Source organism: Amblyraja radiata, chromosome 11 (assembly GCF_010909765.2).
Source record: "Amblyraja radiata isolate CabotCenter1 chromosome 11, sAmbRad1.1.pri, whole genome shotgun sequence".
In the NCBI taxonomy this organism is placed as follows: Eukaryota; Metazoa; Chordata; class Chondrichthyes; order Rajiformes; family Rajidae; genus Amblyraja; species Amblyraja radiata.
Window position 1 is genome coordinate 41,875,553 of NC_045966.1, and position 15,748 is coordinate 41,891,300.

General features: G+C 43.7%; 2 protein-coding genes across 11 annotated transcripts in view; both read left to right on the forward strand.

Annotated features, from left to right (window-relative positions):
• The window catches only part of LOC116978589 (protocadherin beta-15-like), a 216,984-nt gene that overhangs the window by 124,804 nt on the left and 76,432 nt on the right, over nt 1–15,748 (forward strand). Inside the window, exon 1 of one of the 10 annotated variants that reach the window (XM_033029824.1) lies at nt 12,435–14,979. The exons of the other annotated variants lie outside the window; for them this stretch is intronic. Within the exon in view, the coding sequence (XP_032885715.1) occupies nt 12,514–14,979 (2,466 nt within the window). The 5' untranslated portion in view covers nt 12,435–12,513. Of the gene's footprint in view, nt 1–12,434; nt 14,980–15,748 lie in introns of those variants that run through there. 10 annotated transcript variants of the gene reach the window in all.
• On the forward strand, nt 4,920–6,989 carry LOC116978729 (protocadherin-10-like). Its single transcript, XM_033030046.1, has one exon. It carries the CDS (start codon nt 4,920–4,922, stop codon nt 6,864–6,866), a length of 1,947 nt encoding a protein of 648 aa, XP_032885937.1. The 3' UTR covers nt 6,867–6,989.

The window sequence follows — 15,748 nt, forward strand, 5'->3', positions numbered from 1 at the left end:
TTTATGATCAACTTGCACAGGGCAAACTTCATACGTTGCCTGACACGTTTAAGATTGATTCATCGTGAGCAATGTGTGAAACAATTGTGGTTCATGTTGCAACTTCTTCTGCTTTTGCAAGTAATTATTCGCATAATTGTGGGTTGTGGGTTACACCAGTTCGTTTCGCATGTAAGGTAAAACCTCATTGCTATATTATAGAGTGCAGAAATTCAGCAATCGGTTAGACTTGAACTTACTGTCAGGTACATAGTCCATCTTGATTAGGCTGATGTATTAGCAAATGCTTTTTAGCTATGAATAGTTTCGATTCCCTTTGGCATCGATGCGGTGTCATCAAATCACAGGCACGGAGACGTGTTCCATGTTCTCATACTCACGTGATCCATATAAACATAGAAACATAGAAAATAGGTGCAGGAGTAGGCCATTCGGCCCTACGAGCCTGCGCCGCCATTCAATATGATCATGGCTCATCATCCAACTCAGTATCCTGTACCTGCCTTCTCTCCATACCCCCTGATACCTTTAGCCACAAGGGCCACATCTAATTCCCTCTTAAATATAGCCAATGAACTGGCCCCAAGTGGACGATTGCGGTAGATCTTGTATAACTTGAGGTGTGAAAACGGGCTGTATCTTCGCGTAGAGATGAACAAGCAGTTGACCATGTATGATGCACAGAGTGGACTGAAGCAGTCAAATATAGGGCGAATGTCATCCTTATTTGTCATCAACATGTATGCTGATATCGATGTTAAGCTGACAGCTTCAGAGCAGGCGACGTAATAAGGAGTTTCGGTTACTCCTACATGCCCCACCATTCAACAAGATCATGACTATTCATTTTTCTCAGGGATAATTAAACGCACCAGTTTTGTATCCCTTAATTCCATTAAAAAGAAAAGATAATAATCTGCGAGTTGTAATAAGGGATAATTAGATTCTATCTGGGAGAACATAGCCAATTGCAAGTCTTTGATAGGAAGTGTATGTATGCCTTTATTCATATTATATTATTAGTGTCTTGTACCGAGACACAATGAAAAGCTGTGTTGAAGCGCAGTCCGGTCATGTCATACTACATAGGACTGCAATCACGCCATGCACGTATAGTAGGTAGTGCAAAGAGAAAATATAAGGGTACGGAAAATAGGTTAGAGCTATATAACATTAGTTACAAGGAAAGTGCAGATATTTAAAACCTGCCAGGGCCCCAATGAGATAGGTTGGGAGATAGGGACTACTGTCCTGACTCATGGTATGCCCGCTGAGTAGTCTGATAACGACGGGAAATAAACTGTTTAAGAAGGAACTGCAGATGCTGGAAAATCGAAGGTACACAAAAATGCTGGAGAAACTCAGCGGGTGCAGCAGCATCTATGGAGCGAAGGAAATATGCAACGTTTCAGGCCGAACCCCTTCTTCATACAGATGGGGGGCGGGGAGAAGACAGGAAAAAGGAGAAGGAGCCCGAAGGCTGAGGGATGGGAGGAGACAGCCCCAAGGCTGAGGAAGTGTTGGAGACAGCAAGGACTAACAAAATTGGGAGAATTCAATGTTCATGCCCCCGGGAGGTCAGGTTGGTTATTGCGGACCGAGCGGAGGTGTTCGGATAAACGATCGCCCAGCCTCCGCTTGGTCTCACCGATGTAGATCTGCTGACATCTAGAGCAGCGGATGAAATAGATGAGGTTGGAGGAGATGCAGGTGAACCTCTGTCGCACGTGGAACGACTGCTTGGGTCCTTGAATGGAGTCGATGGGGGAGGTAAAGGGACAAGTGTTGCATCTCTTGCGGTTGCAATGGAAAGTGCCAGGGGAGGGGGAGGTACGGGATGGAAGGGAAGAATTGACAAGGGAGTTGCGGAGGGAGCGGTCTTTGCGGAAGGCAGACATGGGAGGAGATGGAAAGATGTGGCGAGTGGTGGGGTCACGTTGGAGGTGCCGAAACTGACGGAGGATTAATTGTTGTATGTGACGGCTGGTGGGGTGAAAGGTGAGAACTAGGGGGACTCTGCCCTTGTTGCGAGTGGGGGGATGGGGGGAGAGAGCAGTGTTGCGGGGTATGGTAGAGACCCTGGTGCGAGCCTCATCTATGGTGGAGGAGGCGAACCCCCGTTCCCTGAAGAATGAGGGCATTTCAGATGCCCTGGTGTGGAATGCCTCATCCTGGGCGCAGATGCGGCGTAGACGGAGGAATTGGGAGTAGAGGATGGAGTCTTTACAGGAAGCAGGGTGGGAAGATGTGTAGTCCAGATAGCCATGGGAGTCAGTAAGTTTATAATGGATGTCGGTCAGAAGTATATCACCTGCAATGGAGATAGGGAGGTCACGGAATGGTAGGGAAGTGTCGGAAATGGTCCAGGTGTATTTGAGTGCCGGATGAAAGTTAGTGGTGAAGTGGATGAAGTCAGTCAGTTGTGTGTGGGTGCAGGAGGTGGCACCAAAGCAGTCGTCGAAATAAACTGTTCCTGGATAATAGCTGATTAATTGACTAATTCGCCAATTTACTAATTTGCAAATTAAATTCCGCAGCCAATTCCTGCTTAATTAAATTCCTGCACTCCTTCACCTGGTGCCGACCTATCAGTCAATCCTCACCCTTTCCCTCTGACTCACCGACTTCCAGCCAATACTAGCTGTCGCTGCTTCTGGCTGCTCCTTCTTACCTACCTTCACTGTAAACACTTGAATTGGGTTTTGTGCGCGCTTTTTAAACCTTCTTTCCCCCTGACACCTACTTCCAGCCAAAAGTAGCTTTCGCTGCTTCTGGCTGCTCCTTCTCTCCTACTTTCACGGTAAAAATGCCCGATGATGCCCGAAAATGTCGGATGAAAGATAGTCCAAGGGTCTCCGATGAGGTACATAGCAGCTGAGGACTGCTCTCTAGTTGTTGGTAGGGTGGTTTAGTTGCGAAATATTGGAATGACACATAGGATAGTAAATCAGATTACCTAACAACTGAACATGATGTAGTTTTAATTTTGGGGGTTATTTCCGGATACGGACAAATGTTCTCCTTTATTGTACATCAAAAAAGTTAAATTGAGATATTTACGGTTGTAGCATTCTGGTGCATTCTGTCGGCGACTGCACTGCTTTAAATCAAACATTGAGTCGTATTTTGAGCGATATTTTGAAGGTTTGGCAATTTAAATTAAAATGTATAATGTAGTGTATTGTATTGTTGAGCACATAAATAGACCCTTTGGCCAAACTCTTCCAAGGTGAATGCTCTAAACTAATCTAATTTGCCCGCGTTTGGCCCAGATCCCTCTAAACTGTTCCTAAACATTTATCCGATGTATTGTTCCAATGTATTTTAAATGCCATTATAAGACCTGCCTCAACCAACTCCCCCGGGAACTCATTCTGTATGCCCACCTCAATTGAAGCTTGAGCAATCATTGCTGACTGATTCAGCTCTGACTTATAGAAAGAATGCCATTGATAAAGCAGCTGAAGATGGTTCGGCTCAAGACACAGCCCTGAGGAACTTCTTCAGTGATGACCTGGGGCAGGGATCGTTGACGCCAACAACTACAACCACCCTTTCAACTTCTGAGTGCAAATGTGGCCTTTCAAGTTTCCGTTGTATCTCTACCCCCCCCCCCCCCCCCCCTTCTCATGTAAATAATAATGTTTCATTATTCAACGTCACCCACTCCTTCTCCCCAGAGATGCTGCCTGTTCCGCTGAGTTACTGCAGTATTTTCTGTCTATCTTCGATTTAAACCAGCATCTGCAAGTCTTTCCAACACAATAATGTTTCATTGTACATTTTTGCGTCAGATATTTGCATCACACTTACATCAGTTGTTTACACGTGACACACACAACGTACACGCGTGAAGACAGAAACACAATTTTGGAGTATCTGAGCAGGTCAGGCAGCATCTCTGGAGAAAATGAGTAGATTAAGTTTTGGGTCGAGACCTTTCTTCAGTATATGCTCAAACTCGTGTTGTCCCTTCCGCCCAAGGTCCATTTTGGGTTTTTTTTTGTTTGTTTTTATCGGTCACTAGTCTCCCAATTCCGAACACATTCTGTTCTCAAAGTAATTCCGTAATTAAATCATAATGACTTGTCTCTGTTGTCGAGAATACAATATCCAATCCAATCCAATCCAACTTTATTTGTTAAGCACTTTAAAACAACCAATGTTGACCAAAGTGGTGTACAGAAGAATAAACAAGACATCATAAACAGACAACATAACAGAACATAACATAACAGCTCACATAAGGAGCAAAAATTACATATGAAATACAACAATAAATTAAAAGACATAAAACATGAGTAAAAATAATAGCCACGCAATAAAAGCAATCAAAATAAAACTATAATGTTGCTATTCATCAAGTTTAATTAAATAATGTGTACAGATATATCAAGAAAACATAGCGTATGGCATATTTTATTAAGTATGTGCATATTGTACAAGTGGGAAATATTACTATATATTTTCACTTTACAACATTCAACCTGGAATAAATTGCCAATTAAACATATTTTTAGCTGCTCAGTTGTACATGTTACATTTAACTGATTGATCCGAGAAAACAGTGCTACTTTAAGAAATGCCTATGGCAGAGATTGGTCGAACTTGAGGGATTCCGTTTGCCAATCAGAAGCTGCGATGTGACTGGAGATCTGGACTGCCCCCTTCCCTCCTCATCCACCATCACAGACATTCATACAGTGTGAATCTGAATGGCGGATTGCGAAATGTTTCCTTGGTTCATTCGGCTACCAGGGAGTTTCGGAGAAAGAAGGTTTGTCGGAGTCGCACGGCCCATTTTCTTATGTATTTCAGCGCCTCTTCATCAAGAAAATTATATATCAAGAACTTAAATTTCAGGACTGAACGAGCGGCGCCGCAATGCGCTGAAGCAATTGGAATGCTTTGTGCCGGCGATGGGATATTATCGAGTATTTTGGAGCTTAAACTGGCAACTGTTCTATTGTGTTGTTTTCGACTGGGTTGTGGCTTCTGGACAGATTCGCTATTCGATCCCTGAAGAGCTCCAACTCGGCGCCTTTGTTGGAAATATTGCAGACGATCTGGGGCTACGTACAAAGGAGCTCACGGCTCGCAATTTTCAGATTGTGCCCGGATCCCGGAAACAGTATTTGGAGGTAAATTTAGACAATGGAATTATGTTTGTTAAACAAAGAATCGACAGGGAACAGTTGTGTGGAACAAGCCTAACATGCACATTGTCTTTGGAGGCTGTAGTCGAAACTCCCCTGACCGTGTATAGCATTGAAGTGGATATTCAGGACGTCAACGACAATGCTCCCACTTTCCCGAACAGCCAGATACGCATTAAAATTTCAGAGCATGCAGCGCCAGGAGCGCGCTTTCCCTTGGAGGGTGCACGGGACTCGGACGTTGGAACAAATTCCTTGCAGACCTACCAGCTGACAGCCAACGAATATTTCGCATTTGACATTGATTCGCGCGGTGGGGACGGCAAGTTTCCAGTGCTAGTGCTGGATCGATCTTTGGATAGAGAAAAGCAAGCGACATACAAGTTGGGACTGCTCGCCAAAGACGGGGGGATCCCTGCTAAGACGGGCACTGCTGAGATAATAATTGTAGTGCAGGACGAAAACGACAATGCGCCCGGCTTTCCAAACTCCGTTTACAGAGTTAGTATCCGAGAAAATGTGCCCAAAGGAACACTGGTTATCAAATTAAACGCCACGGATTTAGATGATGGCTCCAATGGCGACATATTGTACTCGTTCAGTAGTCGTGCGTCTGTTAGAGTCCGTGAATCGTTTTATGTGGATTCCAAAACGGGGGAAATCCGAGTCAAGGGAAATCTGGACTATGAGGAAGAAAGTATATTTGAGATTAACATACAGGCACTGGACCAGGGTACTAATCCAAGCGCAGGATATTGTCACGTCGTGGTTAATATTATAGATGTCAATGACAACGCCCCTGAGGTGAAGTTAACCTCTTTGTTCAGCCCAGTCCGCGAGGACTCACCACCCGGGACCGTTGTTGCTTTGATCGGTGTATCGGACGCTGACTCTGGAGATAATGGGCAGGTAGATTGTGAAATCGCAGCGAGACTGCCTTTCACGTTGGATTCGTCCCTGAGAAATTATTACAGGTTACTTACACATCAGCGGCTGGACCGAGAAAATACCTCTAGATATGACATTCCTATTGTGTGCAGTGATTCGGGCTCTCCTCCCCTCTCCTCCAAGAAAACCATCACAGTGGAAATTTCGGATATAAATGACAATCCACCGCATTTTACGCAGTCTACCTACACGGCTTACGTGATGGAGAATAACGTTATTGGTGCACCAATCATCACAGTCATGGCTGTTGATGCAGATTTGAGTCAGAACACCCAATTATTTTACTCTGTTCTGGAAAGCCAAGCACTGGGCGAGTCTGCGTCCACTTATGTCAGGGTGAATCCCCAAAACGGCGACATATTTGCTCAGAGAACTTTCGACTACGAGCAACTCAAAAACTTCCAGATCCAAGTCGAGGTCAAGGATTCTGGGGAGCCGCCACACACTGCCACCACATTGGTGGATGTAGTTATCCTTGACCAGAATGATAACGCTCCGGTGATCGTGCATCCTGACACAGAGTACGGTTCAACAGCGTCGGAAACAATATCCCGCTCTGCAGACCCAGGCTACCTGGCCACCAAGATTACGGCCACTGATGCTGACTCAGGTCAGAATGCACGACTCTCCTACCAGATTCTCCAGTCGACTGGCCTGGGACTCTTTCACTATCTCCCCCGATACAGGAGAAATCTGGACAATCCGCAGCTTCGCAAGAAAAGATGCAAACAAACAAAGGCTGATTGTTGTTGGGAACGATAATGGGACCCCAACACTCTCTGCCACGATGACCCTCGTCTTGTCGGTGGCAGAAGACAACACAGAAATTCTTTCTCGTGTCAACAACATAACTGAAGATGATGGCGAGATAAACTTTTACTTAGTTATAGCTTTAGGCGTCATCTCTTCCACTTTCTTACTCATTTTGATTGGCCTTGCTATCACAGTGTACAAAAACAGAAGCGGATTTGGGGGGTATACGTGTTCCCTGGATACATGCTGTTGCTTTTCAACAAGATCCTCGCTGAATAGCTTCCAAAAGGGCAGGAGAAATATTCAGATACCGCCGAATTATGTCGAAGTATTTGGAGGCGATCCTCTTTCTCAACGGTACCGCTACGGAACCTGTTCCACTTCCACTTCCAGCAAAGGAGATTGTTTGTACTCCAACGGGTGCAGTTCGTCTACCGTCAGGGATGGTGGCAGGGGCGAAATTGTGCGCAATAATGAACAGTCACAGTTATCGCAGTCTAACAATTATAGCAACATTCGTGAGGTGAGGCGCTCGTAGCGTAATTGTACTGGTCAACAAATACGCGATGAAAACTACTTATCTGTGAGCTGGATTTCTAGACAAATATGCTTGTTAGATTGTGTGTAAAACAGTGCTGGAGTAACACAGTGGACCAGATAGCATCTTTGGAGAACATGGATACGCATCGTTTCGGATCGGGCCCTTCTGCAGATTGTGCCAATTCGAAATGCCACTTATCCCTCCAGAGATGCTGTCTGACCTGTTAAGTTACCCAGCACTTTGTATTTTACTCACGTTTCGAGTACCTATAGTTCCTTGTGTCTCTGCTTATTAAGTTTCGCGTTATCCTCTTTTATGATCAACTTGCACAGGGCAAACTTCATACGTTGCCTGACACGTTTAAGATTTGTCAATTGATTTAACAATTTGTGAAACAACTTCTCCTGCTTTTGTAATTAATTATTCGCATAATTGTGGGTTGCGGGTGGCACCTGTTCGGTTCGCATGTAAGGTAAAACCTCATTGCTATATGATAGAGTGGAGAGGTTGAGCAATCGGTTATGCCCCTGTCCCACTTAGGAAACCTGAACGGAAACCTCTGGAGACTTTGCGCCCCACCTAATGTTTCCGTGCGGTTCCCAGAGGTTCCCGGAGGTTTTTGTCAGTCTCCCTACCTGCTTCCACTACCTGCAACCTCCGGAGACCACCTACAACCTCCGGGAACCACACGGAAACCTTGGGTGGGGCGCAAAGTCTCCAGAGGTTTCCGTTCAGGTTTCCCAAGTGGGACAGGGGCATTAGACTTGAACTTACTGTCAAGGTACATTGTCCATCTAGATTGAGCTGATGTATTAGCAAATGCTTTTTAGCTATGAATGGTTTCGATTCCCTTTGGTAACGATGCGGTGTCATCAAATCACGGGCACGGAGACGTGACCCGTGTTCTCATACTCACGTGATCCAACTGGACGATTGCGGTGGATCATTGTATAACTTGAGGTGTGATAACGGGCTGTATCTTCGCGTAGAGATGAACAAGCAGTTAACCATGTATGATGCACAGAGTACTGAAACAAACAAATATAGGGCGAATTTCACCCTTATTTGTCATCAACGTGTATGCTGATATCCATGTTTAGATAACAGCATCAGAGCAGGCGACGTAATAAGAATATTCGGTTACTCCTACATGCCCCACCATTCAACATGATCATGACTATTCCTTTTTCTCAGGGATAATTAAACGAACCAGTTTTGTATCCCTTAATTCCATTAAAATAAAAAGACCCCAGCTATTTACAATATATATTAATGATTTGGACGAGGGATTTGAATGCAACATCTCCAAGTTTGCGGATGACACGAAGTTGGGGGGCAGTGTTAGCTGTGGGGATGATGCTAGGAGGCTGCAAGGTGACTTGGATAGGCTGGGTGAGTGGGCAAATGCATGGCAGATGCAGTAAAATGTGGATAAATGTGAGGTTATCCACTTTGGTGGCAAAAACAGGAGAGTAGACTATTATCTGAATTGAAGCCAATTAGGAAAAGGGGAGATGCAACGAGACCTGGGTGTCATGGTACACCAGTCATTGAAAGTAGGCATGCAGGTGCAGCAGGCAGTGAAGAAAGCGAATGGTATGTTAGCATTCATAGCAAAAGGATTTGAGTATAGGAGCAGGGAGGTTCTACTGCAGTTGTACAGGGTTTTGGTGAGACCACACCTGGAGTATTGCGTACAATTTTGGTCTCCAAATCTGAGGAAAGACATTCTTGCCATAGAGGGGGTACAGAGAAGGTTCACCAGACTTATTCCTGGGATGTCAGCACTTTCATATGAAGAAAGACTGGATAGACTCGGCTTGTACTCGCTAGAATTTAGAAGATTGAGGGGGGGATTTTATAGAAACTTACAAAATTCTTAAGGGGTTGGACAGGCTAGATGCAGGAAGATTGATCCCGATGTTGGGAAGGTCCAGAACAAGGGGTCACAGTTTAAGGATAATGGTGAATTCCTTTAGGACCGAGGTGAGGAAAACATTTTTCACACAGAGAGTGGTGAATCTCTGGAATGCTCTGCCACAGAAGGTAGTTGAGGCCAGTTCATTGGCTATATTTAAGAGGGAGTTAGATGTGGCCCTTGTGGCGAAAGGGATCAGGGGGTATGGAGAGAAGGCAGATACAGGATACCGAGCTGAATGGTCAGCCATGAACATATTGAATGGCGGTGCAGGCTCGAAGGGCCGAATAGCCTACTCCTGCACCTATTTTCTATGTTTCTATGTTTCTATAATAATCTGCGAGTTGTGATATGGGATATTTAGATTATATCTGCGAGAACATAGCCAATTGCAACTCTTTGATAGGAAGTGTATGTATGCCTTTATTCATATTATATTATGAGTGTCTTGTACCGAGATACAATGAAAAACTGTGTCGATGTGCTGTCCGGTCATATCATACTACATAGGACTGCAATCACGCCATGCACGTATAGTAGGTAGTGCAAAGAGAAAATATAAAAGTGCGGAAATAGCGTTAAAGTTATATAACATCAGTTACAAGGAAAGTGCAGATGTTTAAAACCTGCCAGGGCCCCAATGAGACAGGTTGAGAAACGGGACTACTGTCCTGACTCATGGTAGGACCGTTGAGTAGTCTGATAACGACGGGAAACAAACTGTTTGCTGGATCTGATGGTGCGAGCTTTCTAGCTTCTGTGCCTTCTGCATGGCGGGAGAAGAGAGAAGAAGGAATGTCCGGAGAATAAATGGTCATTGATTATGTTGGTTGCTTTCCCGAGGCAGCGTGAAATATAGATGCAGTCGATATTGGGCAGGTTGATTTTTGATGACTGAGCTACATCCATTACTCTTTGCAATCTCTTGCGGTCTTGGGCAGATCTGTTGCTCTACCAAGTAGCGAGACAGGCCAATAGAATGTTTTTTTTTTATAGTGCATCCGTGAAAGTTGCTTGCAGTCATTGGAGACATGCCAACTTCCTAAGTCTTCTGAGGAAATAGAGGTGTTCGTGTGCTTTCTTGGACTTAGCTTCAATGTGGTTGGTCCAGGACAGATTGCTGGTGATATTTATGGCGAGGAACCTTGTGCTTTCGACCATCTCCATTTGGGCAGCATTTATGCCAAATTGGCCATGATCATTAACTAATTTATTCAAGACAATACTATCTCCTTCATGTTGCTCAACATGAGGGAAAGGTTGTTTACTTGAAACAAGGTGATCAATCCCTCTATCTTCTTCCTGTACTCCGTCTAATCATTGTTACAGATCCGACCCACTATGATGGTGTCAAGAGAAAACCTGTAAATGGATTTAGAGCACAATTTGGCTGCACATTGGTTAATGTATAGGGTGTGGGGTAAGGGGCTGTGAACATATAATTGAACATTATAGTGGAGGATGATTTGTCACCCATCCTCACTGATTGGGCTCAAAGGGTCAGGAAGTCGAGGATCCATTGGCAGAGGAAGGTGCTGACTCATAGATTCAAGCTTTTGGAAATGAGTTTGGTTCCCATTAGAGCGAGATTATAATGGATATTAAAAATCAATTTGAAAGAAAATATCTATACATTTAACATTTCTTTTGGAAATGAAATGTATCATGGATATCAAAGTTCTGTAAGAACATAATAACTGAATAACCAGATTCTCAGTAAATGTTTAACGGTTCAAATGCCAAGAGGATGATAAGGTCTTCAGGATTAGTGAAGAAAACAACGCAGATGCAAGGGCGTTATTTGAGAACGACCTTATTTGACAAATAAAATAAAAACATGAATACGTTCAACGTCCAATTTCTCTTGGGACAATCTTGTGTGTGTTTCAACTATTCTCACGCCAGGCATAACCAACTCACTTTATAATAGATCAATATCTGGAGGAGAGTTGTTTAGGCATCGAATTATTTTCATATATGTAGGCTGGCTAAATGAAGGCGGGATAACCTTTCTGTAATGATATTTAAGTATATTACATAACTTGGAATTATCATTTGGACAATGGGAAAGACAAGAGGGAAAGACTAATTACCCATCTCAATCTAAGGAGGGCTCATCTGCAATGAGCAGAATCTATAATTCGGCATTTCTATGACATCTGCAATCCGTGAACCCACGCTGCATCAGTGGATTTTTTAAGCTTGGGTAATTCTACTGGAGTATAATACAAGCCATTCCAAGACATGGATATTGCCTCGTTCTTTAAGCACAATGTAGATTCCGACCCAGGATCTAAATGCTATAGCATTTCGTCCAGATATGGTCAAAATTGCTTCGTTTCAGTGAGATCATGCATGACGAACGATATTTTATTTAAATCCGCCTCATGACATCAAAAATGTATTGCATTAGCCTTGCAGACAAAATGCAGAAACACAGAACTGCAGACGCTAGTTTATACCAAAGATAGCCAAAATGTGCAGAAGTAACTCAGCTGGTCGGGCAGCATCTCTAGAGAAAAGGCGTGGGTGACATTTCGGGTCGGGAGAAGGGACCGGACCTGAAACGTCACTCATTATTTTTCTCCAGAGAAGCTGCCTGACTCCCTCTGTTACTCAAACACTTTGTGTCCATCTTTGGATAACGAAGGGCCTGGATTCAAAACATAAAGTGGAGTTGAACATTCTTCTCTTAATGCGTTTTCAGAATATATAAAATTTCGATATTTAAAGATTCACAGATAAATGAAAGTAACAAACCATTCAAAGTTAAGGCCCATTTATTTATTTTGATTGTACAATAATAAATGTACGCAGCGTCGCTTTAACAGGACAACACGGCTTTAAGAAGCGAACATTGTTCTGATTGGTGCGCCGCATTCAACCAATCAGCAGCTAGTGTGTGACTGGAGATCTTGACTGCTCCCTTCTCCCTCCCACCATCACAAACGAACAATGTAAATTGGACAGCGAGGCGTCTTGAGTTGCGGCAGTTTCCGCGGGTCCTTTTACTCCGGAATTTTGCCATAAACTGGAAGGTCTGGTCAAACAATCGAGGCCATTTACTGAAAGGAAACATTTTCATCTGCGAGAAAGCCTTTTCTTCTGAAGGTATACATATTATTTTTAATCACAGTGGGACAAAAGCCGAAAGGCACCGTATCGCACGGAAGCCATTGGAATGTTTAACACCGGCGATGAGATGTTATAACCTATTCTGCTGCTTAAAATGGGAACTGTTGTGTTACATGTTTATCGCCTGGGAGATAATTTTCGCAGAGATTCATTACTCGATTCCTGAAGAATTACAACGTGGCGCCGTTATTGGGAACATCGCGGACGATTTGGAGTTGGATGTTAAACAGCTCGCAGCTCGTAATTTTCGTTTGGTTTCAGGTCCAAAAAAGCGGTATTTGGAAATAAATTTAAACAATGGGATTTTATCTGTGAAGGAGAGGATTGACAGGGAAGAACTGTGTGGCGCAAGCCTCACTTGCGTTCTGTCTTTGGAGGCCGTGCTTGAAAATCCTCTCAGTCTGTACCAAATCGAAGTGGACATTGTGGATATTAACGACAACTCTCCCAGTTTTCCAAAAAGCCAATTCCGCCTTGAAATCTCTGAGAATACTGCGCCGGGTGCGCGATTCATTCTCGAAGGCGCTCACGATATAGATATTGGAACTAACTCAGTTCAAACCTACCAGCTCGTTGCCAATGAGTACTTTGCATTAAATGTTGAATCTGGGATCGCAGACTGGAAATTACCTGTTTTAGTGTTGGAAGAACCATTAGACAGGGAAAAATATTCGACCCACAGATTACTGCTCATAGTGAAAGATGGCGGAGTCCCCGAAAGGACGGGCTCCGCCCAAATTAACGTCGTGGTAGAAGATGCCAACGATAATGCGCCGGTGTTCTCTCGGTCGGTGTACAAGATCAGTTTGTGGGAAAATGCAACTAAAGGGGCATTGGTACTACAAGTTAATGCCACTGATTTGGACGATGGAACTAATGGAGAGATTGTGTACTCGTTAAGTATTCATACCCCTGCCAGAGTTCGTGAGATTTTTAGCGTGGATTCTCGAACTGGTGAAGTAAATCTTAATGGCAATTTAGATTATGAAGAAAATAATGCTTTTGATATTATTATTCAAGCAAAGGATAAGGGATCTAACTCCATACCGGTGAACAGTCATATTTTGTTGAATGTTTTAGATGTAAACGACAACGCGCCTGAGATAAGCTTAACATCTTTATCGAGCCCAGTTTCAGAGGATTCGTTACCTGGAACAGTGGTAGCTCTCATAAGTACGTCTGACAGAGATTCTGGCAAGAATGGGCAACTCCGGTGCCAAGTTGAAAATGAAGTGCCTTTCACACTGGATTCATCGTCCAAGAAGCACTTAAAACTACTCACCCGGCAACCTCTGGATCGTGAATCCGCCTCCACACACAACGTAATCATCAGCTGCAGAGATGAAGGCAGTCCGCCTCTCGCCACGAACAAAAGCATCCTAATTGAGGTGTCGGACAGGAACGACAACGCACCGCAATTCTCGCAACCTGCCTTCACAGCCTACATGACGGAGAACAATAATATTGATGCCTCGATATTCTCAGTGACAGCATTTGATCCAGACAAAGGTGAAAATGCTCGGCTGTCGTTCAACATTCTGGACAGTTGGGTACAAGCTCAGTCGGTACATAATTATGTTTATATTAATTCAGAAACTGGTGTAATATATTCCTACATCTCTTTTGACTATGAAAAGTTTAAAAACTTTCAGATCCGTGTTCAGGCACGTGACAATGGAGTCCCACAACTCTCCAGCAATGTCTCCGTAGATGTTATAATTCTTGACCAGAATGATAACGCCCCGGTGATCGTTCATCCATTAATCGAGCATGGGCAACCTGCCACAGAGGTTGTGTCCCGTTTTGCGGAAGCAGGCTATCCGGTGACCAAAGTTATGGCTACAGATGCCGACTCTGGTCCAAACGCTCGCCTCTGCTATCGGATCCTCCAAGCTACAGACATGGAACTATTTACTATTGCTGAGGAGACGGGAGAAATATGGACAACCCGTGGTATTACAAAGACAGATGCTACCAAGCAAAGGCTGGTGGTCCAAGTCAACGACAACGGGACACCAGCTCTTTCAACGTCGATAAGTATAATCTTGTCATTGATAGATGACGAGGGATCACTAATGTCCGACAGAAACAGCATGTTGGAAAGGCCCAAACCTGCTTCTGTTATCAGCTTCTATTTGGTCATTTCATTAGGAATAATTACGACTATTTTTCTGGTAATTTTAATTATTCTAGCAGTTAAAGTTCACAATGGCAGAAATGCCTTTGAGTACAATGGCAGTCTTCTGGACCCGTGTGGTTGCTTCGGGTCAAGACATCCCCGCAGCGGAATCCAGAAAGCCAGTCGCAACCTACGCATTCCTCCCAATTACGTTGAGGTATTTGGGGGTGACCCGCTATCACAGAGTTACCGCTATGAAACTTGTTCCATGGCACGTTCAACAAAGGGAGACTTATTGTTCCCCAACACCTGCAGTTCATCAAATGGAAACGACAAAAACATCGGTGAAGTTATTGCAAAGGGAGGAACCGTTTTGTTCAGTAATTGTGAGAATTATGTTCATTCTGAGGTGAGAAAGCCTGTTTGGTAGGGAAAGTCGGCGTTAAATGGCATTAAGTTGGCATCAGGAAGATATTATTTCACTGTGTTTGTTGTGCATATGATCCGACACTGATCGGATCACAAGTGTAGTATCCAACCACTAGTTTACGTTTAACTAATTGCTATTGCCATCATTTTATTCTGTAGTATTAAAACATAAAGTGGATCACACGATAATATAACAAGGACCTGCAGATGCTGGTTTATTCCAAATATTGATACAAAATGCTGGAGTAATTCAACGGGTCAGGCAGTATCCCTGGAGAAAAAGGATTAATAATATTTTGGGCCGAGATATGTCTGAAGAAGGGTCCCGACCCGAAACTCACGACAACTGAAGTCTAGAGTACGGACCCGACCCAAAGCGTCACATATCCATGTTCTCCAGAGACGCTACCGAAGCCATTGAATTACTCCAATATTTGGCGACTATGTGAATCATATAGCTGTTTCAGGGGCGTAGCAAATTTTATTACCGACATTATTTTTGATTTAGATTTGTAATCACGAATTGACAGAGTAGATTCGGCACAGAAATAGGCCCCCCTGCCCATTATTTCGGTATGATAGCAAAAGACCTAGCCAGGCCATTCATGCCTTACAATAGTTAATCTATTGCCTTGCAGTTAAGGTTATTGAAGAAACGCACATTTTAAATATATTGAGGGGCTTCTGACACTAACAATGAACTAACTGTACCTGCCAACCCAATCATGAAAAAAAATCCAAATATATAT